Source organism: Benincasa hispida, chromosome 2, assembly GCF_027475165.1.
Source record: "Benincasa hispida cultivar pf3 chromosome 2, pf3_genome.v1.1, whole genome shotgun sequence".
Classification (NCBI taxonomy): domain Eukaryota; kingdom Viridiplantae; phylum Streptophyta; class Magnoliopsida; order Cucurbitales; family Cucurbitaceae; genus Benincasa; species Benincasa hispida.
In genome coordinates, this window is record NC_143479.1 from 37,296,087 (window position 1) to 37,320,607 (window position 24,521).

At 30.7% G+C, this 24,521-nt stretch overlaps 1 protein-coding gene across 2 annotated transcripts; it reads right to left on the reverse strand.

Annotated features, from left to right (window-relative positions):
• Positions 1-627: 627 nt before the first annotated feature.
• Positions 628-6,521, reverse strand: LOC120071938 (uncharacterized). 2 transcript variants are annotated; one of them, XM_039024375.2, is made up of 14 exons: positions 5,961-6,521; positions 5,563-5,685; positions 4,990-5,046; positions 4,759-4,866; positions 4,146-4,229; positions 3,934-4,052; positions 3,734-3,835; positions 3,478-3,594; positions 2,732-2,800; positions 2,545-2,611; positions 2,286-2,339; positions 2,090-2,179; positions 1,486-1,524; positions 628-1,129 (listed from the first exon to the last, which is right to left on the reverse strand). In XM_039024375.2, exons 1-14 carry the CDS (start codon positions 5,976-5,978, stop codon positions 1,010-1,012), a joined length of 1,167 nt encoding a protein of 388 aa, XP_038880303.1. In that variant the 5' UTR covers positions 5,979-6,521; the 3' UTR covers positions 628-1,009. The 2 variants fall into 2 exon arrangements, with proteins under 2 accessions (XP_038880303.1, XP_038880304.1); XM_039024376.2 differs by lacking the exon at positions 5,563-5,685 and having other exon boundaries at positions 5,961-6,405.
• Between the last annotated feature and the right edge of the window lie 18,000 nt (positions 6,522-24,521).

Here is a 24,521-nt window from a genome sequence, read left to right on the forward strand (position 1 = left end):
TAAAACCAATTGAACCTACTCAAATAGTATTTAAACATTTTTTCTTTCCCAAGGCAAAGAGAGTGAGGGTCAGTATGTATAAAAGATAGAAATAAGATGTTCATGAAGCACACAGCATCAAAAAGTTCCTTATATTTTGCCCTTCTAACTTTATAAACCTTCCAAACTTCCCAAAAACGAACTCTAGAAAAATAAAGTTAAACAGTTACCATCCATCCTCACCCACACAAGTATATGCATACTATAACAGGAAACAAGCCAAAGTTTGTGGCAGGTATACTTGCAAGACGTCGAAGGAGGTCATCTTGTTCCTTTAAGGCAAATGCGGGGCCTGGTTCTATAACAGCGTAGTTCTTTGATAGTAGATGTTTGGAATTGAATACACTTCACAATACTTTTTTAGAACTCAAGGACAGTTGTTGGAATTGAATACACTTCACAATACTTTTTTAGAACTCAAGGACACAATTGTACAAACCTATAGAATAGATCCTATTCAAGAAAGGTTGTACTTCTGTATGAGTTTCTCGTTTCAAATTTATTTTGTGATCAACCATTATATACCTTTTTATCAAAATTAATGTTGGGAGGGGCCTCCCCATAAACTCTCTTCAATATTTGGACAAGTTTATGAGAGAAAAATATATCATTTGAGAGAGAGAATCTCTTCTTTCTTTACTCCAGATTCATAAACAAAGGGTGGTTCCTATTCTTGTTTTCAGTTTTTATTCCAACACAACTCTAAATGGTATACAGTAACACTTGAAACACATTTCAACACAACAAGTTGAAACTTTACAGCATTTTAAATACAGAAGAACGAACACAACAAGATCAGGATTCGTACCCGAGATTTCATGTAAAGATACCCGCTGCATATATTGCTGATATAAAATCATTCTTTCCTCATCGTCCTTGAATACCAATGGGCATGTGAGTTGCCACATTCTCAACTTTAATGACGATGTATAGTGTGTTATAAATCATGCGAATTCGTTATGTAATCATCTTATGAAGTGTTACCCTCTACTGTCTCTGGGTACGGATCATGCCAGCACTCATCTTGCTCAGCAGCCTTTTGCCATCTTTTTCTAAATACATCTAATTCAATGTAGGACTGCCTTCTTACCTGCATGAATGAAATCGAGTTCAAGAGAATATAAATACAAAAGAAAAATGACAAATGTAGACTTTCAAACGCTGTGACAATAACGCCAAAAGGATTGTTTCATCAGATTCCTCCAAGTTATCACAGGTTCAGACCACAGCAGTTCACCCCCCACCCCGGAAAGAAAAAAATTGTTTGGGGACAATAAGCATAAACTCTTTCAGTATGCTATCTATGAATTATGGGATTGATTTTATGATTAAGTATCGAAACTAGAATAATTCATCAGAGATCTTATTCGAACAAAAGTAGAGAATCAGTTATGAAAGCATGAAGTCTAAAGAAACAAATGAAAGTGAATAGGTGTGAAAACTTACATCAGCTCTATGATCCTTAACATTAGACTTGGAAGATGTCTGCAATTATAGAGAACTTCTGTTATTTGATCATGAGGCTTAAGAAAGATTGGTTCTAAGACTAAGAAACACCAATATATCCTTCACTTTTGGTAGCTTCATCACACAGGACCAATAAAAGCACTCAAAATTTAAGTTATAGTTCAAGAAAAAAAAAGAAAGAAAGAAACAAAACATTGCCATAAAATATGAAATCACAACCACAAAAAATGCGAAAGGCATAATCTATTAACTGCAACAATCTTCTTGAGATGGATCCTACAAATTATGCAGATAATGAACAAAATATAACATGCTAATGCCTTCGAAATTATAGATTGAAACTGCAAGGAGACAGTGGAGATGAACTGACTTGACAATGCCAAATATAGAAAAATAAACTTGATAATGCATCACAACCCCAAACCAAATGACTAGGACATAATAATCAAGAAGACAGATATTCAAAAGCCTGATTTAACATGTACCAGGTAGTTGAGATCAAAGATTTCCAAGAAATCATAACGAAAGCAATAAGATAATTATGTTGATGCAAGTAAAATTTTAAATCTATCATATTTTCAACCTCATTTTCTTCTGGACCACCAAGTGTAGGCCTTCCATAATGGATAACATACTCGGAGTCAACGACACCAACATTCTTCGTTCGATCACCCTATTATAAAAAGAGTCCAATGTTTCAAACAAAAGCAGTAGAGAATTGAAGGAAAACAAGATGGCTGCTAATATTTGTAAAAGCAAGGAATAGTAAAAACTCTTGCCTGTGCACAATATCCCAGTTGCATATCCAAGCCCCAAGCATGGATCAAATCATTCTGTCCGGCAAAAGAAATGTATTCCGATTAAAATGATACATTCGAATGTCACTTCCTTGAATAATTTATAATAGGTCAAGAACAATGGGAGGGGAAAGAAAGTATAAGATCAAATGCCAAACCAGCCTTCACCAGAGTCAAGGAAAGTTTTGGTTTACCATTGTCCATCCATCCAAGGGTTATATAAAAAACAGTAGCAACCCACCTGGATCATATACCAAACACAACGCCATGCAGCTCGGGAAAAAACCGGGGCCATCATTTCTATCCATCTGCAACAAGGGATCTCATTTTTTCAGACGATCACTGTGCACCTACGCACAGTTCTGTAAAAGCTATCTATTTTGAGACATTCTCACAAAGAGCATAGAGCTTCTGGAAGTTGCACTTACCCAGTGCAGGGAGGGGCTGTACTGTTGTCATCACAACCTTTTCCACCATTGCTAGGTCTAAAAGTCCTCCTGCAGGAGTGACAGACCAAAGGTAGAACCATACAACAGTAAACAACTGATAAAAGCATATAAACCATAAATCAAAATGTCAATGATCAATGACTTCGAAAGGTAAAATATTCATGTCCAAATAATTCAACTTCTAAACAAAATCAATAAATAAAATAATAATAATGATGATGATGATAGGAAAAAAAAAGCCCACATAGAATGCACCAAGAAAGAAGAAGAAGAAGAAAAAGAGAGAAAAAAAAAAAAAAAAAAAAAGCCACATAAAATGCACGAATAGGAACAACTAAACAGAAGTCCTGGGATTTTCGACTTGTTCTCAGCATCTCCTCTACTTGCCATTCATTAAAGGCGAGAGTTGAAACACCTGAATTAGATCAACCCATACGTGGGACAAAGTCCCCAGCTTAAGAATATAGCATAACTGACGAAAGTACAGTCTAACAGCAGAACTTGACAAGAATCCAAGTCCCGTTATACCCTCATAACACAATAAATATCTTTATGGAAAATCCCAAGGAACTGTCCATTACCCAAAGGCAAACATGCAATGACTTAATTGGTTGATGGAGTTTGTCCACTATCTGTTATTTTACTCCGTGAAGAAGCTATGAGATTTTTGCTTTCATGGGAAATTGATACAAAGTTCATATGAAATCAGGGGAGGGGAAGAAGACCTGTGCACTGTCGATCGCCTCCCACGTGCAGTAATTTGATGGTGCACCTCTGATTTGTATGGATCAAGTGCTGGTTGTGATATCTCAAGTCCTTCACTGTCAATAATATGTACATACCTTATAATGGGGAGAAAACATTGAAGCAGGTCAGCATATTTGATCTCTTAGAAGTTAGTAGTTACTAAGAGAATATTTAAAGAGAAAAACATCATGTGCTTAGTTTTGTTTTTCATCAAACAAATTACAGCCAACTTACTGTTCAGGATTGAAATTATCAACTCCAAGGTCCTCATCCCAAAGAAAGATGTAATTATATTCTGCTACAATATCAGGATGTAAGAAGCGCTTGGCAAACCACCTAGACATCATCAGATCAAGGACCAGGGAAACAAAGTTAAAGTCAGCAATTTCTGTAAATAGAGTGAACAAAACGGATGTAGTAAATTGAATATCTACCACTTAGTTTGATTGACTGCAGTTACATGTACTACCCGATTACTCCAATCAAACTCCCTCCACTCATCCACGATACCATCATAATGGAAAAGCATCACAGCAAAGTCACTAGAAAGAAACTGCAGAATAGCTGTGAATAAGTACAAATAAATGGCCATGGAATTAACAGGATAGATTTGAGTTTAGCAATATGATTATACTTTTATTCATACCTTTGTTACCATTTTATTCACAAGATCCTTTTGTTTAATCCCAACGGCCATGGCAAATAAGTTACCTGATGAGTTAACTGGATTCTGTTTCAAGTTATGCACAGACGGTACAAGTATTAAGATAATCAACAAGCACAAGTATAAATTTCACGAGTTCAACTATGTGCATAAACAAGAAATTGAAATTGAAGAAAAGTATTGTCTGGTAAAATAGGGGTTCAAAACTAAACAACTGGCTTCATTAAAAGAAAGTTGATTTTATGGGATTTCCTTTTAGCTAACTAAAAGATTACAACTTTTTTAACCTGTTTGGTTACACAGTAAAATGTGGTTTTAAAAATTGTAGAAATACTTGAAAGAAAATGTTTGTTACAGGAAGCCCTTATTTGGTGCTTTTAAAAAAATGCTTGTAGCAGCTAACGAAAGATCCTCCTAAACTCACTCTAATAACATTTCTCTTGAATAAGTAACAATGATAACGTTTCCTCACTAGCAGAAGGAAGATATAAGGAACTTTGAAGTCCCTCAATGCTTTGAAGGAAAAACAACAGAACATGAAAAGAGAAAAAAAGGGCATAGACTTCTCTTTCTGAATATTATCTTGATCTGTGACCTGATAAGAACGCTTTGATGCACCCCATAGCGGCCGCATTTCCAAGTTAGATGCAGTGACAACAATGTCTTTAGGTAGCGGCTCACTTCCATTTGGCCTACATTGATTCTAATGAAAAAAAAATAAACATGAGCATCAAAGGTAAAGATCATTTATGTTATATAGAGATGAGCAGCTTGATACAAAAAAAATTGTTCATCCTTGTAGCAATGGTTGAAATAGCGAACGAACCTCACATTTATTGAACTTTGAACCGACTAAACCATCTATGCCCCATCTAGATATTTTCTGCAGCGGAAGAATGATATGTATCACTCTAGATGTTCAATGAGCTAAAATCCTTTCACATACTGACAGAGTGGCATAAAATACATGATACTAAAAATGAAATCTATTGCAAACGCCACCATACAATGAATGAAACTTCAAAAACAACAAAAAAGGGAAAAAAAAAAAAAAGCTGAAAAATCAGAAAAAGAAGCTGAAAAATCCTATAAACAGGCTGATAAGTAATTGGCTGAACCCCTCTACTCTACCAGAGGCCCCCATCCATCCTAAACCCAACTTCAAGAGACAACCAGGGTTTTAAGTTATTAAGTTTTCGATGGCATAAATACAAGGCCTTGAAGGGTATCGCCAAATATCTCGAGCTTTGACCACCAAAGCACCCCTTGGTGCTTGCTACAAACAACAAGAGGTATTAAAACTATGAACTGCAATGATAAAGTAAAAAAACAAAAACAACATTGGATTCATAGAGAGAGCAACCAAGAGTTGAAAATCAACAAGAGCAAGAAAGCATACCTCCCTATAGTCTGGTGCTACATATACACTCCCCACAAACAATACAAGACAAATCAAAGAAGCAGTTGGAAGAAGGCTACAAAGACATGAATTCCTACTTTTTTGCTCAGAAAGCAAGGGCAACTGCAAAGAAAACAACTCAAAATAAGCAATGAAACAGAACCATGTCCATAGGAGCAGATACACAAGCATCTTAAACCCCACAAAACAAAGGGTATGATTAATTAAACAACACCCATGAATTCTTGATTGGTTTCCATCAAACAGAACCAAAAAGAACCCAAATCAAACCAAACAGAAACAGCAAATAAACACAAATAGCATAACCCAATAAACAAAAAAGTTCATTAAGAAGGAGCAGAAGAAGAAAAAAGGGAGGGGGGGGAGGGGGTGCTTACACAACCGGAGAACTTCATATTTCCATGAAATTGCAGAGAGATTGATTGTTAGTAAAAGAGACAGAAAAGAGGCAGAACTGCCCAAATTTCAATACCCAACAACTTTCACCGGAAAACACTCGGCAATAACATCCAAAAATGTTGCCCTCTTCGGGAAATGAATTTAAAAGCAAACGTGGGAGAGAAGGAAAGTCATTATAGAGAGAGAGAGAGGAGTTTCAAAGAGAGAAATGAAAGGGATTCTTCAGTTTTTTCTTTTCTTTTCTTTTTTCTCTGAAGAGAAACGACATTTTGGAAAAACTGAGGCAACCCGATTCACAAGGAGTAACGTTAATTACACAAAAGAGAACCTTTTTCAAAAATTTTCATTTCTGTTCTTTTTGATCTGGAAGGACGCAAGGATGATGAAGAAGAAACTGTAAAGAAAACCAACATAAATTCAAACAATAAAAAAATGGAAAATACGTGTTTTCAATATGATTTGCTGCTTGGTTTTTCTTTTTTTTTCTTTTTTCAAATTAATTAAGGAATTTTTATTTGAAAAATATTTGAGTGTATTCTAGTTTAGATCGAGAAAATTTCTTGTATTATCATACTACCTCCATTAATTACTTACAATAAAAATACCATTTAAAAATTACATGGAGTCCTTCAAATAAATAAATACTAAAATTAATAAATGATTTAATGACATGTCAAATAATGAATTGAAGTAACAGGTACTACAATAAAAATAGTATTTAAGAATTACACGGAGTCCTTCAAATAAATAAATACTAAAATTAATAAATTATTTAATGACATGTCAAATAATGAATTGAAGTAATAGGTACTACAATCACGGGGTGATAGTCGATTCGTTTTTGTTTGTTTTTAGACCAACTAAGAACTAAACCTTACCAATGGTTTTATAAAGAAGGGATTCAAATCAATATCCAATAAAAAATAAAACCAATAAATTGGTTTTTACGTTTATTATCAGTTTAGTTTTTGGTATTTTCTTTTTTCTTCCAGAATTTTTATTTTTTATTTTCACTTTTGTTTTAAATTTGTTCTTTTTGTTAATTTTAAATTGGAATTGGATTCATTTCTTCTTTTTATAAATTGAAATTTCATATTTTATTTGTTGACACTTCTGTAAATTTAAAAAAAAAAAAAAAAAACATATAAACACCGTAATAATTGATCTTTTTTCCTAAACAACAAATATATGCATCATAATTAAAATACCAAAAAGTATTTGATGTTAGAGTTCATTTTTAGTGTATATATACAATTTGTTCGGTTTGACTTTGGTTGGTTTTACAAATAAAAAATCAATCCAAACCAATATATTTTTTGTTTTTTCTCCAAATACAAATCAATATGTCCAATTTTATACTAAAAAACCAAACCAAACCAAAATATTAATATCAATATCTCAATTTTACGGATATATCGACAAAATATCAATATCGATGGATATTCCTATAAATCACAAACTTTATAAAATTTATTTAGATTAATAATTAGTTGTTTTTACTCCTAAACTAAGTTATGGATTCGTATTCTTGTTCATATTGGACTAAATAGATGATATTTTTTTTTATGTTTTACAAGCATTAATAAAAGATGTTGGAGATATCCATAGATATTTAATATCACTATCGAACCTTTTGATTCAGGGATATATCGATGGATAAATTGACATATCAATGGATATTTTCATCCTGTCCAATTTAAGCATTCAATCACAAGTTTTCATATTACAATTTTTCAAAAAATAAATATTTTTTAAATAATTTTTTTCCTTTGTGATTTAAGATGATGAATGAAAATGGGCGTATCTAGGCTTTTTACTTTTACATCATATTAATAAGCAATTAAATGGACCAAGTCGTAGGTTTTATTTTTGTAATTAATTTATATAAATGTAATGATTTTATTTTAGAATAGTTCGTTACAATTAAAGGATTATATGAATTTTACTTTTTCTTCAATTCAATGAATGTAGGAGAAGGAGTTTTGTTTATTTATTTTTTTAAATAATTATATAATAGAGGATTAATGGATGGATCAATGAAATGTAATTTTTGAGGTATCTTATTTACCAAGTTAGGTTTAAATTGGTTGAAATGAGAAATGAACCTTTGATATTATTAAATAAATAAAAATAGTTGCATTATCCATTAAATTATACTCGAATTAATGATTTTGAACTTTCATCCATTTTTAAGAGGATAGAATTGTCAACTAAAGTAGGCAAGATGGACGGTTTAGAATTTAATCTTATCCTTTACGTCTCAAATACTTTGGGAATATTTGGGAGTGATAGTTACATAGTGAATTTAGATAAAGAGAATTAGATACAATTAATTTTTAAACAATTAAATTTATGTTTTCTTTCAAATTTTTTAAAGTGATTTTCAAATATTTAAAAGTGATTTTGAATTATTACGTTTGGATTTAAAAGTCAATTTAGAGTTACCAATTACTTAAAATTATATTTTCTATTTAAGAAATTATTATTTAACTTAATAATTATGGTAAATATCTATTTATGTTTATTTTATTGTTAAATTTTTATATGCATGGTTGATATTTTGAGTAAAATGAATGTTTATAATATACATATCGAAAGGAAATTCAAATATATATATAATTGTTTGTTTTATTAACCATTTAATGACAGAGAATACTTGTCATCTTTTGTTTCAATATTTAAAATAAAAAAAACGATTTTACAAATAGGCAACCAACAATATTTAACAAAAATAGAATTAGATAGCCATTCTAGGATTGATTTAGTATTCATCTCAAAATCACTCTCAAACACACTCTTAAAATATCTTCGGCAAACCATATATATATATATATATATATATATATTAGCAAAGTTAATGGAAGAAAAATATCTTTTCCACCCACTTTAACTATCTGTCTCTTTTAAACCCTTGCATTCTTTTAATGTGGTGTCCAAATATTTCCCAATATAGCATAATTGTAATGTGTTTTTAAGAAAATGTTTGACAACTTTTTTTTTTCTTTTTTTCTTTTTACAAATATGGCATAAACTTGACCTTTATTATTCTTTTCTATGTCATATTTGAATCTAGGTTGGATTTTTTCTTATGCCAGATTTATAAAATTTAAATTTCAATGCCTCAATGATATACTTAACCAGGGATTGTTTTTCTTCCCCCATTTTTTAGGTTGAATTTTATTTTTACTTTGTTCTTTTCTTTTTAATTAAAATGTTTAGTCCAATTATCTAAAATACATAATAGATCAAGTGATAATTTTTATATTACATTAGCAATAATAGGAAAAACCCACTAATGGTAAAAATTGATGACCTTTGAAATGCAATTACTATTTGATCCACTAAACTATGCTCAAATTGATCGACATTTTTCATCTATTTGACATTCAAAATGTGAAAATAATAAATTCAAACTTTCATACTAACTTTGAAAATTGCATTTTAAGGTTGACCTCAATGATATTATACATTACATTTTCTTCTCTTTGAAAATTTTCTAAATATTGTTGGTCTACCATCCTCTAATTTTTTTCAATCTCAAATGTAATTTTTTTTAGTAAGTTGATGATTTTAAAATTACATTTCACCGCTAATCATTTAATATACTTGAAATTAAATTATGTCAAATCACTTATGCAAGAAATTACCAATTATATTAATATGATTTTTTTTTTTTTTTTACATAATCAAACTTCTAACTTTAAGGTTGATGATACAAACATTATGTTAATTGAACTATGTTTATTTTGACATATTAACATGATCTATAATAGCTTTACAAAGCTAATTACAATTAAACAATTTAACTTAAAATATTGATTCCAATACTAAACATGCACTAAAAATATTGAAAATTAATTTTAATAGTAGAAAATCACTTTTGAAAGTGTAGAATTAAACATTGAAATGATGGTATGAAAATCACTTTTAACAGTTAATTTTGTTAAAATCACTATTTCTAAAATCATTCTCAAATATGCGCTTAAATTATATTTAAATAAATAAAACTTAGAAAGATAAATGCAGAAATAGAGATTGAATCTCTAAGAATTGTGATGATTGTCATATTCACTAAACCATGTTCAAATTGAATTTATGATCTTTTACTTTATTTATTTATTTATTTATTAGAATACAAGAGTAACCAAGAAAACTAAGAAGAGCGACAATCACCAATTGAATATTTTGTTGATAATATAATATTTTGACTAATTGAGCTATATAGTTTGATACTTTATTTTATGAGTTGTTTTTAAATATAGAAAAATGAACTAACTTATTTACAAATATAACAAAATATTACTGTATATCTATGATAAACAGTGATAGACAATAGATGTCTATCAATATCTATCACTTGCATTATCTGTGTCTATCATTAATAAACATTGATATTTTGCTATATTTATAAATATTTTCAGCAGTTTTGTCATTTAAAACAATTGTCCTTATTTTATTTTAGTACATTAGAGTTGAAGATTTGAATCACAAATCTCTAAGTCGTGAATTGGGCTCAAATATGTTTTGAACTAATAATAATAATAAATAAAAAAAAAAAAGTGTTTTTGAACGATGTTGGCTGTTATTTTATTGCCATTACCTTATTTGTTTCCGAACGGCAATTTACTTGCATTCTTTTTTATTGGCTGATTGAGAGTGTAGGATAAGGTGTGGGTGGATGTTAAGCAATAAAATAATAGCAATGTCTAAAATATTTTTTTAAAAAAAAAAAAAAAATTCGAGAACTAAAGTAGATATTTTTAAGAGTTATTATTTTTTTTTTTCAAAAGATTACATTTTTTTGTCCTTGAAATTTCCAAATTTGACATTTTAACTACTTAATTTTGATTTTAGTTATATTTTAGTCCATATCGTCAATTTTCGATTAATTACGGATAGAAATTTGTCATGATACCATATTTTCTCTCTTCTATTTTTCCCTCTCCTTTTTCCTTCCTTCATCTATGGTAGTTGCGTCGTTGTCGTCTCTTTTTTCTTTTTATTTTATTTTCTCTTCATCCTCCTTTCTCCCTTTTGACCTTCAATTTCTTTTTTCTTTTTTTAAACAAATGTGATAGGGAAGAAATGAGAGGAAAGGATAAAAAGAAAGGAGAAGAATAAATTTTTCATACAATTTTAAACACAATTTTCACGATTAATCATGATTAAAATCATTTTAACTATTTTTAAAATCACTTCTAAACCTTTTTTTTTTTTTTTACAACCAAACTTTCAAACTCTCACACCCTTATTTGTCATACTAACGAACAAATACTATGATAAAATTTACACAAATCAATTAAAATCAAAATTAATTTGAAATATAAAAACTAAATTTATAATTTAATCTATATTTTATTATATTTTTCAAATCCAAGCGGAACAATATATTCTGAAATGAATGACCATATAAATATATATATTTGAAACATAATGACCATACAAATATAAATATAAGTACATCTTCACATTATTTTGTATAATTACTGACAAATGAAATCTTGTATTTGAAAATTTTATTTCCCATTTTCTACGCATTTTATTCGCACAATTCTTTCATAATTCAATGAGTAGAAAATTAAACAAAATATATAATAATAATGAGTAAATTAAATGTCTTTGCAAAATAATAATAATGATAATAATAATAATAAAAAATAAATAAATGCATTATAATGAGTCAAAATTAATGGGCTCCCGCTACAATTTTTTTTTCTTCTTAAACTATAATATTAAATAATTAATATATTGTACGTTTTAAACCACAATGACTGCTGTCTTTTATTATTTATTTATTGGTGTACGCTCACCTTGCACAATAAATTGGATTTTGTGCACTATTATTGTGAAGGATAGTGTCGGTTGCAATTGTGTAATATTATAGTAAAAACAATATTTAAGTCCATCTCACTCATCTTCCTGTATTATCCATTTTTTTTCGGTATACATTACGAGATAGGGGATTAAACTTTCAATCTGTAGGTATAAAGGTCATATCAATACTATCGAAGTAAGTTCACTTTGATAATCTATTCAAGAATTCAATCCTAAGTTGTTACGTGACAATTTTTTTTTATTATTTAAAAGAGATGATGCATAGAGATATAATATACTCTATTTTTATTGTTATTATTATTATTAGAAAATCAAATCTTTACCATTAAACTTGATATTACATATTTTTATACCTATTGAATTATGCTCATTTTAATTTGTATAATAATTTTCTGAGAGTAAAATGATTAAACTCATCAACTATTGTAGTTGTAGAAATTAGACTATAATTTCTTAAAAGGAAAAGAAAAAAAATTAAAAGTCAAAGCTCAACTGACATACACTGTGTTAGTGACTATAAGGTCTGTACTTCAAATCCTCTACCTCTGATTGTACTAATAAAAATAAATAGAAGAGAATACAAAAATGAGGTATAACAGGAAGAGTGATAATTAGGGTTTTAAATATCAATGTCCACAAAAATATCAAATTTATAGAAATATAAATGAAATTATCTATAAATTATTATTTATATTATATTCATATTGATAATTTTTTTTTTCACTTTTTTATGTTTTATTGATTTTTTTATATAGAGAAAATATCGATTTACACTTTACATCGACGTTGATTCATTGATGGTTGAAAATATCATGAGGACGAAAATTTAATAACCTGGTGTGAATGGCAAAAGTTTCTCTTTGTGAAGAGACCAATCATTTATCTTTTTTATTTTTTAAAAATTTATTTATTTTTTTATCATCTTTTTGCGAAAATTCTATATGAAACATTTAAATTCATAAACCAATTCTAAAAATAAAAATAATCTTTTTAATAAATACTTGTTTTTATTTTTTCAAAACTTATCCTAGATAATTTAAGTTTGAGATTTAAATTGAAGTTTAGGATGGAAATTGATATTACTTTGTCAATTTTGGGTTAAAATATTTTTTTCCAAAATAATTTTAGTCTTAAGAAAATGTATCAAATTACATATAACATAAAAAATGAAAAAAAAAATTCAATTTCAATTTTAAAGATATGGAATTAATAACATGTCGATGTTAATGTAGAATGGAGGTTTCAATCTATGTTCTTATAATTGAAGGTATATGTGTAAACTAGTTGCTGCTGCAAGTTAACTTAGATGAATAGTTTTGAAACTTCAAAAGATTATTTAGAAAATATACACTTCTTATACAAGGTAAAAATCTTTATTAATAGTGGAAGAAATTTTAATTTATTTTATAAAAAAATTGAATTATAGTTTTTGATGTCTCCCTAATTTGTATTTGTATATTGTATTATTGCCCCTTGCATTGTAGTATCCAAATGGCTATATTCTTAATATTGAATTTCTAGTTAATTGATTCAAAGTTATGATTATATATATATATATATTTTAGTACAACTAGCAGATAAATATGTAGTTGATGATTTAGACCATTGAACAATGATTAAAGTTTGTATTGTTTATTGGTTGAAAATTTTTTATCAATAGATCTCTCAATTTGTTGATGATAATAAAAAATTTTCTTGCTAATTTCTTTGTATTTCAAGAAATAAAAAATAATGAGTGAAAAAAAAAAAAGTTAAGAAAGATATATAATAAATGTTTTTCTTGCTACATTCATTCTTCAAGATAGGTATTCTCTATTTTAAAAAAAAATATATGTGGAGAGAGAAATTTAATCTCTGACTTTGAAATACAATCAATAGTTACACTATATTCATTTTAACTTTGATCGAGCTACTTTAGTATAACATTTTGATTGAGATAAATTTTCATGTAAATTAAAAAAAAAAATGCTAATTTCTTCTTGTGTTCCTTTTATTTGTTGGAGAGCTATCATCAAGTCTTAGGAAAGATGCATTTGGGGGTTGAAGGGGTTGATACAAGGAAAAAATTCAACCAAAAGAAGATTAAATCGATTATTACAACATGATCTTAGAATAAAGTTCTTATATGCACACACCAATAATACAACATGTACTTATTGAAAAAGGATTATCTGATACGTTACGTATCAAGTTACACACAATATTACAATAACTAATTCAAGAACATCAAAGTAAACACAGATAATGAAGCAAAAAAAAAAAAAAAAAAAAAAATTACAAAATCTGGTAACCTAGTTCTGTGCAATACCACCTATGTCTAGGAGACATTGTACCCTAGAAAAGATATTTCACTAATAAATAGCTAAACAATTACAATGTTGTATTTATCTATAAATTAAATACAAAGCTTTGATAGTGACATGTGAACAACCTAATTTAATTAATGGATACTACTTAGGTTCTCTCTAATAGGTTGTTTGAGACACTGAGTTGAGATAGAATGTTTGGAGTTCATATGTCTGTAAAGTTTATATATCTGTGGAGTTCATATATCTTTTGAGTGTAGAGTTATTTGGCCTGAGTTCATATGTTTGTATTTGAGATGCAAAGTTGAGTTCATATGTCTGGGATATATGGTGCAATTTTTTGGACTCTAAATAATATGCTCTTACTATTTTTGTTTTGTAACTTTTTTATTCAATAATTTTACCCATCTTTGTTTGAATAAAATATAGATTGCAATTTTTTCTTTTAATTGTTAAAACTTTTCTTTCTTTTTTTCTTTTTTGGCAACAAACAACAATTAACCCATTACATTTCTTGTAGAAATATGGTTAAATAAAATGAGAAACCAAAGAGAAATCAAAACTTTTAATTCCTAATTTTTCTCCATGAATTTCATTATTTTTTTCTTTTTCTTCTTCTTTCTGTTGTTGCTCTATACTTTAACTATGTAATGAAATTTTTTTAATTAAATCTCTTTCATCATCTTAGCAATCAATGGAATGTCATCATACTTCTTTAATAATTTCATTTTCATTTTCTCTAAATTTGGAGGATCATCAGAGAACAAATCTCAATTTTTCACTAATTCTTGCTAGAAAATATTTCAGGAATTTTTTTTTATATTTTTTTTTATATGTTACATACTTTTCAACTACATACTTACTTTTCGTCTAAATATTCTTAACACTCATTTGATATGTGAATTCAGTTAAATAAAATTATTTTTTTACAATTTTTTACATATAAATATTGCACTTAATGTAGACAATATATATATATATATATAATCAACAACCCTACAACATACTTTAACAATCATCAGTCTTATAATAGTCAGAGGTAGTTGTTGAAGATGCTTTCACTGGAGTTTGTAGTTGGAGGTGGTTTTTGGAGCTTGAAGTTGGTCGCATGAAGGTGGTATTGGAGTTGGTTGTCGAAGTTCATTATTGAAGGTGGTTTTGAAATCTCAGTGTTGGTTGGGCGAAGGTGGTCGTCGAAGTTGATCATCAAAGATGATTTTTGTCGGAGATTATAGTCGGAGGTGGTTGTCAGAGCCCGAATGTTAATCTCATGAAGGTGGTATTATAGTTGGTTGTCAGAGTTTGTCGTCGGAGATGGTTGTCGAAGTCCCGAATGGGTTGCTGAAGTTGCTCATTCAAAGGTGGTCATTGAAGGTGTTTTTCATCGGAGTTTGTAGTTGGAGGTGGTTGTCGAAGCCTCGAAGGTGGTTTTCGGAGCTTGAAATTGGTCATTGAGTTGGTAGCGCGAAGGTGGTCGTCGGAGTTGAGTCAACGGAGGTGGTTACCGGAGCTTAAAATTGGTTGACGAAGTTGGTCGCATGAAGATTGTCGAAGCCCGAAGTTGGTCATTGGAACTTTCATCGGAGGTAGTTGTCAGAGCCCCGAGTTGGTCGTTGGAGTTTTCATCGGAGGTGGTTGTTGGAGCCCGGAGTTGTTCCCGGAATGTGACAGTGGCCGATAGGTGAAACCATTGAAAACATTGGAAAAATGGAGAGTTTGGGTGAGTTGGTAAAATATACCAACTCAACTCCACCAACATTTAAAGTTGGTGGGCTAACAATGAGTTGGTATATTATGCCAACTTAACTCAACTCTTGTTGGTGAGCCATACACTCCCTAAGTGTGACATCCCCTCTCAATGAAAGCTTCAATCTTTCTAATTTCAAATGAAAATTGCTTCACTTAATAGACTTAGGTTCCCTCTAGGTATAAGAATTACTTTTCAAGAAATTGATAATGCTTTAAGATGATCTAGAGAAATAACTCAAGATCTAAGTACTCTTTGTTTCACAATCACTAGGATTGACACACGATAACCCTAAAATGTAAGAATATAAGCCTTAAATATGTACGACCAAAGGGAAGAACCAACATAATGCCATAATTGGCCGAGCAGAGAAGGCAAAAAAATCTTTAAAAAAAACACCTAGATTTTTTTAAATAAGTCTACAATGTGAGAGAGATCTTATAAAGTATCCCAAAAGACAACAAGCAGAACATCTCGAGGGACAAGATGAAGAACAAAGATACTAGCAACTATACTTGAAAAATATAGCTAACATCAAAGCTCTAACACTCTCGACTAAGAAGTCAAATGTTTAAATCCTCCATATGTGCCTTTTTTAATTAGTTGAACTATATTTAAATTTGGCATGTAATAAATCAATATTATGATCGTAAATTTCATTAACATTTAATTGACTAATCTTATTCTTTGAATGTAGCTAGTCTCGTGGAGTAAGTTAGAAAATCAAGAAACTTTTAAAATGATATTTTGCTATCGCACTACATATCTTCGTTTTCTTATCTATTGCATTACCGTTACAATTGCATGCATTCTTTTTTGAGTTTACATTTTGAACTCACCATTACAATTTATAGATAATTTAAGTCTCATTTGATAATTATTTGGTCTTTGAAAATTGTGCTTGTCTTCTCACAATTTTTTATGAACTTTTCATATTTCTCAAGTAAACATTTGAATACTTAACCAATTTCAGTTTTTGAAAAACTGTTCAGTTTTTGAAAAACTATTAGAACAGGTCTTAAAAGATTTATATAATTAAGTTTAGTTCATATATATATATACTACTACTACTTTTTAAAAAGATATTTATTATGTGGTCAATAATTTCACAAGCATATACTAGAAGCATCAATTGGCTACACCATGTGCTGAACAAAGAAGTAAACATCAAATTATTGTTTCATTGAACTTTCAATTAAAAAGAACAAAACTCCATGGGGAAAAACTTGTGGGAAAAGAAAAAAAACTATCAAATCAAAAGAGAAGAAGAGAAAGTGGGCAAGAGAGTTGAGCACAGCAAGGCTCGGAGGGTGACATTTGTACAAAGGTTGACTTTGACTTTTCATCATAACATGGAAGTTTTTTTTTTCCTTTAAAAAAATACTCTTTTTTGTACAACGTGGGAAGGTTTATATGGCTTGAAATGTTGATAAAACTATTCAAACCAATATTCTTATAGATCTTAGTTGTTATTTGATATAATTTATATGAATATTAAAATATGTCAGAGTTGAATAACATATTTTATTTGATTGGTATGAATAATACAAGTTTTTGTTTTTAAAAATGACAAACTTAAATAATCAACTATTGAAGATAATCTCGTTAAGGCACAACGAAAGCGAACTCTCTAACAAGGAAGTTTGGTGATCTCCATTGTCTTATGAGCAAGAGTATGAGCTAAATTATTGAGACAATGAAGAGTATGATAAAAAAAAATAAATTTCCATGAATGTAGAATTCAATCTATGTAAAGATAATAGACTAAGTATCACATGTTGAAACAAAGATTAAACTATAGACAACCATTATATCCATGCATAATGAATGGTTAGAATTGTTGTGGGTCATTTCGGGCTAAAGGACATAATACACTAGCAAACACATCAAATCTAACAAAAACATATTAAAATTATCCTAAATCAAAGGCCATAAACACACATTTTAGGTGTATTTCATTGTCCAAAACTTGAAATTTTGCTAGTTCCGAGCAAAAGTAGAATAAACCATCAGGAAGATTCTAAATATACATGCAATTAAATCATGCCACAATAGTAAGAGTAACATGCTAGATCCATAAGTAGAAATATTCAAGCACGTTCTTTTATTATGAAATTTTAAGGTCAAATCAATTCATACTCCATGTTTTGTGTGCCAATCACATTCAATTCGAAACTTAAGAATTGACTTTAGATTTAATTGTGCTTCTCTAAATTTTTTCCCCTACTCTAGCTCAAGCACCAATAATCAAGCATCCAAAATAACTCAATAAAGTAATATATCAACTAATTTGCCTGCAATTTACTCTAATGGATGCCCTAAACTTGCATTCTTTTACCTAGGGCACTAGCTTTAACACATTCACCACAAAGACTCATACCTAGTCAATTCCCAGGCATTCTAACTTATCACAACAAAGGTAACTCTTTCTTTTTACCTCTATCCATGCATACACATTACAATTTTTTTTCTTTCAAATTCTCATTATTTTGATTTTTTTTTGGCTAAATTGTGTACACTCTTTTTTTTTTTTTTCAACAAGCAAATAAAACTCTTTTTCTTCTCACTTAGTAAAACATTCCGACCATCGTAAAAGACACTCTTTAGTCGGTGAGACCTGTCGAGGTGACAACCAAATTTACTCAAATTAACTCTTCATTCAGTTAAAGATTCTAAATTAAAGTAGTGGTTATGTGCTCAAAATATGGGAGACACCAAGAGGACTAAAATAAATCATACATCAAGAATATGCTATTCTATTTCCACAATATATCATTTAACATGCCTATTCAAAGTACATCATAGATAATCATCATCAAAAGCATGCAAATCAATTTTCTCATCGTCTTTTCCACTAAAAAGTTTTAAAATTTACTCTAATTTTAAATTAACATGCATATGTCCATAAATGGTCATTAACATGCATAGGAGGACAAGAAGAACATAATAGTACCCAGTATTCCTCCCACCTTAAAATTAAAATGATGCATTGTCCTCAATGCATGAAAAGAATAAAAAGTCACTTAAAGAAAGTGATACAAGTCTGAAAGTATGTGGGAGTCCACCAAACAGGCTGGTAGAATGAGTATTTTGTGTTAAGCAATGTTCTTGAAATAAAGCAACAATAAGAGTGGCACCGTTTTAAAATAAAATAAAAACTAAGACAAAAATAAAAACAAAAAGCAATATAAATTAGGTTGCCTCCCAAGAAACGCTAAGTTTAATGTCTTTTAGTTTCGCTTCATGTAGGATCCCATGGTGGTTTAGATATGCCATTCATTACTTCAAATCCTAGAATCAAATAATTATAACATCCATGCCTAGTGGATAGACAACTACAACATTCATCACAATCAGGAAGGTCGTTAGTCACATTAATACATTCAATCAACTCGCTTAATTTAGCTTTATTTTCTTTAGGGGGAGAGGTAATAGGCACTACAAATTCATGCTCAACAATGGTCTCATCAATGTTATCTATCCTATGACACGTACATACCTCGTTTGAGCATTTGAGAGATGGGTAGATGCCAAAGGTTACCTTGTTATTATTAACTCTGAAGGCCAACTTACCTTCTTCAACATCAATGAGGGCTCTACCGATGGCTAAGAATGGTCTTCTCTAGACAATGGGAATCTTTGAGTCCTTCTACATGTCTAAGACCACAAAGTTTTCATGTAAGATAAATTGACCCATTTTTACTAACACATCCTCTGTTGGGGATGATGCCTTAAACTCTTGTTGGGTCCTGTAGTTTGTAAACAGCTGTATTGAACAAATGCTTGTGATGTAATAATATATGATATTTTCTTCATTATTGTCTATGAAACATGGGGTGTTTTAATTGCTTTACCACAAACCAATAAAATAAGATCTCTGGTTTTCGTTGTAACTTAAGTATGTATGTGGAGACATACAGGCAGAACATGCCTTAAGTGATAACCAAAATGGTTTGTAGTATATGGATATAGGAGTGAAACCTTATCCTTGTGACACTACAGATGAGGCCCGTTTTGTAGATAGTTACAAGTGTTGTGACATGCTACAGATGGTCTGATCCTGATCATTCATGTGGAGACATGCGAGCGGGGGCGTCCTATATAAAGGAGTTTGTATAAGACTGGATCACAAAGTGTTATAGTCTCATTATATAATGCCATTCATGACAGAGACTTCACTTCACTAAGATGACCATAGGTAACATGGCCTTAATCTTGAGTGAGTTGGGAACTCCTGTCTTTAAGGGCGGTCCTTTGATTTGCATGGGTGCGAGTGGCCAGATTGCCGACTCAAACCTACCACTTTGGGAATTCGTCTGATTTGAGAGCTGGGAACTTAGCTACACAAGATGGAATTCACTTCTTCCCCGAAGCAAGGATAAGTAGATAGATTGCTCCCTTAAGGGCTGATTCCGAAGCTTGAACGATGTGGCGCCACACATCTTCTCATGGCCCAAAAGGTATCCACTCATAGTAGGACTATGAGATATTGTTCATTAGAAAGATCCGTGGTACTTAAAAAGTTAGATGTAACTATAGGGGCAAAATGGTAAATCGGCCTAGTTGTACTTATGAGCATATGTGAAGGGTTATCGTACTGTTGACTGGTTATATCCGTGGACACAGAAATATATCTATGGTGAAAAGAGTGCAACTGTTGGTCTTTAGTGGAGTGCCTGGTAGTTAACGGATGGTGGATCTCGTGGCTAAAGAGTTAGTTAGCTATTCACGTACCGTTGGAGCTTCAAGCCACATGTCCATAAGGTCCCATTGGTAGCTCAATAGATTCAAGTTGAGAATAAGTTTTTTGGTCAATTTGAAGTGTTCAAATTGACAAGAGAAATTTTGATTATATATGATATGATTAAACTGGTCAATTATATATGATATAGTTGACATGATGTATGAGATACATTAATTAGAGGAAAATGATATAAATATGATTTATATCTAGTAGAGGAGAAAATGACTATGGTTTAAATGTTGCATATGATGTGATATTAAAACTATAGGTTATGAATATAATATGATAAGTTAGTTATTATATTTATTTATAATTAAACAACTATGAGATAATTGTTTGTGGGTTTCTCCATAACCATGCGTGAAAGTAGGAAGTTACATTCAGTTTTCATAACTGAAGGATAAAATGAAAATAGTTTTCATTTTGCAAAAGGATCGGATAATCGCGTCTTGGTTGTACACTGTCTATCATTTAGCTAACGAGAGCCTACACGACAGCTCAAGTGTTTTTCCTAAACGATCGTGTACGGGCGCATCTACTTAAACAATCGTGTAGCTTTTACTAAGCGATCACGCGCGAGAGTGAGATTCTCTAAACGATCAAACCTATTTCCTAAACAATCATGCACCTTTTTCTAAACGATCAAGCACCCGACTATACGATAGACACAAAACCTCTTCCACTTTCTTGGTCGTTGAATACAATTGTGTTTTCCTCTTTCCTCTACCAAATCCAACAGAGCCCACACCTCTTGAATTCTCACTCTGAGAATACCAAGGTCACTGAGTGGTGGTGTCCAAGTTGCTGCTTGTTCATGTAGAAGACCGTTCGATGTTGAGAGACAGCGAGAGATTTGGTAGATAATTGGCTTGGCGTTGCAACGACAACAAGAGGTGCTATTCCAAGCGAGAGCGAGAGATAAAGAGAAGAAAAGTTCTTCAAAGGTGAGTCTCTTGTTCCTTTGTATTTAATTCATTGAAAGCATGTTGTAATTTGTTAGTAGATGCATAACTTGTATGTATGTTTGTGAATGTTGTATTTATGTCACAATGAATTTGGAACGATCTTACTTCCACTCATAGGTACTCTATGATAAGAGTTCCTTCATTCTCTACTATTCCTCTTCGATAAATAAAGATCTGTCAACTATTTGTAGTGAAATTATGGGGAGCTTCACCTTATTAAGTCCAAATTTCCTGTAGACAAACAGAGGCATAAAATTAATAAAAGCACCTAAATCACATAAGACCCTCTTAAAAGAAAGAGAGCCAATAGTGTAAGGAATAGTAAAACTCCCTGGATCTTTTAGCTTTTAAGGTAGCTTTTTTTGCATGATGGCACTACACCCTTCTGTCAATTTTACCATCTCAAATTTGTTTTTCCTAGATACACCTCCTTCATGAACTTCACATAGTTAGGCATTTGTTCAAGTGCATCAATGGAATACTAATGTGAAACTTCTTAAACATATCTAAGAATTGAGAAAATTGCGAATCCAAGTTTATCTTTTGAAATCTTTGAGGATAAGACAATTATTCAATAGGGAAAGGGTTAGGAGTAGGATACTTCCTTGAGGATGCTAACTTGGATGCCTTCTTCTTTCCCTCCTCAACACTCTCTTCTTGACTTGATTTCTCAACAAACTCATTCAGGGTCCTCCACAGTTGGCTTTTTTTTTTTTTTTTTAGTTTCTGTGGGACCTTGCAACACATTTGTTAGTATAAGAGAATTTTTCATGATTTCTCAAACCTGAAATGTAATATGTTGGTTGTTGCTGTTGTGGGGTGTCCTTGATATCCTTAATTTCTCCCTACAAAGTTTGTTATCTATAAGTCACCATGTCTCCATCTCTATCGGTTTAGTGTTTCAGTTGCCATAGCTACTTGGGTTGTTATGATGGAGGATTCATCTGGGCCTAACCACCTGTAGTCAATTTTCTCAAAAATATTAGTAAGTGAAGCTAATTAAGCTTTTAAGGAACTTACCTGCTGCTCTGGCGGTGGACATCAGACCAGTTATAGCTTGTGGCTGGTATGTCCTCCAGAAGGGCAGAGGCTACTGAGGCTTTTTTTTTTAACCAAAAATTGATCCTCCAGTAGCATCATTTAGGATGGATTTTGTGCTACCGATCAATCCATTAAAAAACAATTGGATTTATAACCAGTATAGATATAGGTTGGACACCTCATGAGAAGATCCTTGTATCTTTCCCAAGCCTTGAACAGTTGCTGCTCATCAGGCTGTTGATAGAATGTGTCAATCTCTGACCTCAATCTAGTTGACTTAGCTCGTGGAAAGAACTTGTTAAGAAAATTTTGCGCAAACTTCTTCCAAGTGGTGATGTTTTCAGAATAGATGGTCTCCAAAAAAATCCTTGGCTTGATCTTGCAAAGAAAAGGGGAATAATATTAGTTTAATTGCATTACTAGTAACCCATTAATCTTTATCGTTCCACAGATTTATAGGAAGGTTCTTATGTGCTTGTGTGGGTCTTATTGAAGGAATTAAATTCCTCAGTGGAAGCACGTGAACGCATGTGCCAATGAAATTTATTTTGAAAAAAAAGTGAAAAACAAAGAAACTCATAATATACAGGGTAACATATTAACTACAACATGCTTTTGGGATAAAAGAATCCATTTCATTGAAGATTTAATTCTAAGAATTCCTCTCCACTTTGTGAATTCTTCGAACTCAAAATATTGCAAACTCGTCCCTCGAACTCAACTTGGAAGCCTTGCTATTCTCCGAACAGAATCAGGATTGTGGGTCCTTTAGAAATGGGAAAAGTAACAGAACAATTTCTTTTTGTCAAATGTGTTAAGAGAGATCTTGGTTTTGGTAGAGAGAATTTTTCAGAGAAACTTGTGTGTTCAACCACAACAAAAATGACATTCTATTCAATTCCTCTACAAAAATTCCTTAAAATGAGAGAGATGGATGAAGGGGAGTTACAACTCCCCTCCACTAAATCATGGGGAGTTATTCTAATTTTCTTTAATTTATTTAATAAATAAAAAATCAAATTTAATATATTATTAAATAAATATGAATTAATTAATAAATTAAATATCATAGATTTAATTTCATTTGAATCATATTCAAATAATATCTTTTCACCGGACCTATAATTTTAATATGAATCTCATTCATGTTAATTTTTAATCTATAGTTTTATATGAATCTCATTCATATAAATAATATTTGAATCTTATTCAAATATTTATCTCTATCTCATGTAATAAAGTATAATTTTGAATCTTATTCCAAATTAACTTTATATTATAATGTATCTATATACATTATTAATTGTATCTAATACAATTAATCTCCTTACTTAATTGAATAATTCAAATTAATCCGAAATTAAATGATTCTTGTTTTACCCTTAGTGAGTTAGCAATACAAATTAGAAGCTCTAATATTACGAGATTAATTAATTAAACTCTTTAATTAAATTAATCAACATTCATTAACTACAGGTCACTCCACTAAAGACCCACAGTTGCACTCTTCACATTGTAGATATATTTCTGTATTCATGAATATAACCAAGTAACAGCAAGTCGGCTCTTCACGAATCGCTCGTAATTACAGTTGGGTCAAATTACTGTTTTACTCTTATAATTACATCTAACTTCTTAAGTACCACTGATCCTTCTAATGAACAAACAGTTTATAATCCAACTATAAACGAATCCCTCTTGGGCTAGGAGAGGGTGAGGCTTCATTGTTCAAGACCCGAAATTAGTCCTTTGTTACTTACTCTAAAGACGGGAAGGAGAGAATTCTATTTTGTGTAGCTATGTTTTCATCTCCCTACTCAAACAAATCCCCAAAATGGTAGGCATATTGAGTCGGCGAATCTTACCACTCTCACCTATACAGATCAAAGGATTTCCCTCAT

Excerpts from the sequence above, each read along its gene's own strand:
- LOC120071938 (XM_039024375.2), bottom strand. Across the intron at positions 4,053-4,145 it reads TGAATAAAATGGTAACAAAG|TTTCTTTCTAGTGACTTTGC; the intron begins GTATGAATAAAA and ends GCTATTCTGCAG. Across the intron at positions 1,130-1,485 it reads TTAAGGATCATAGAGCTGAT|GTAAGAAGGCAGTCCTACAT; the intron begins GTAAGTTTTCAC and ends TCATTCATGCAG.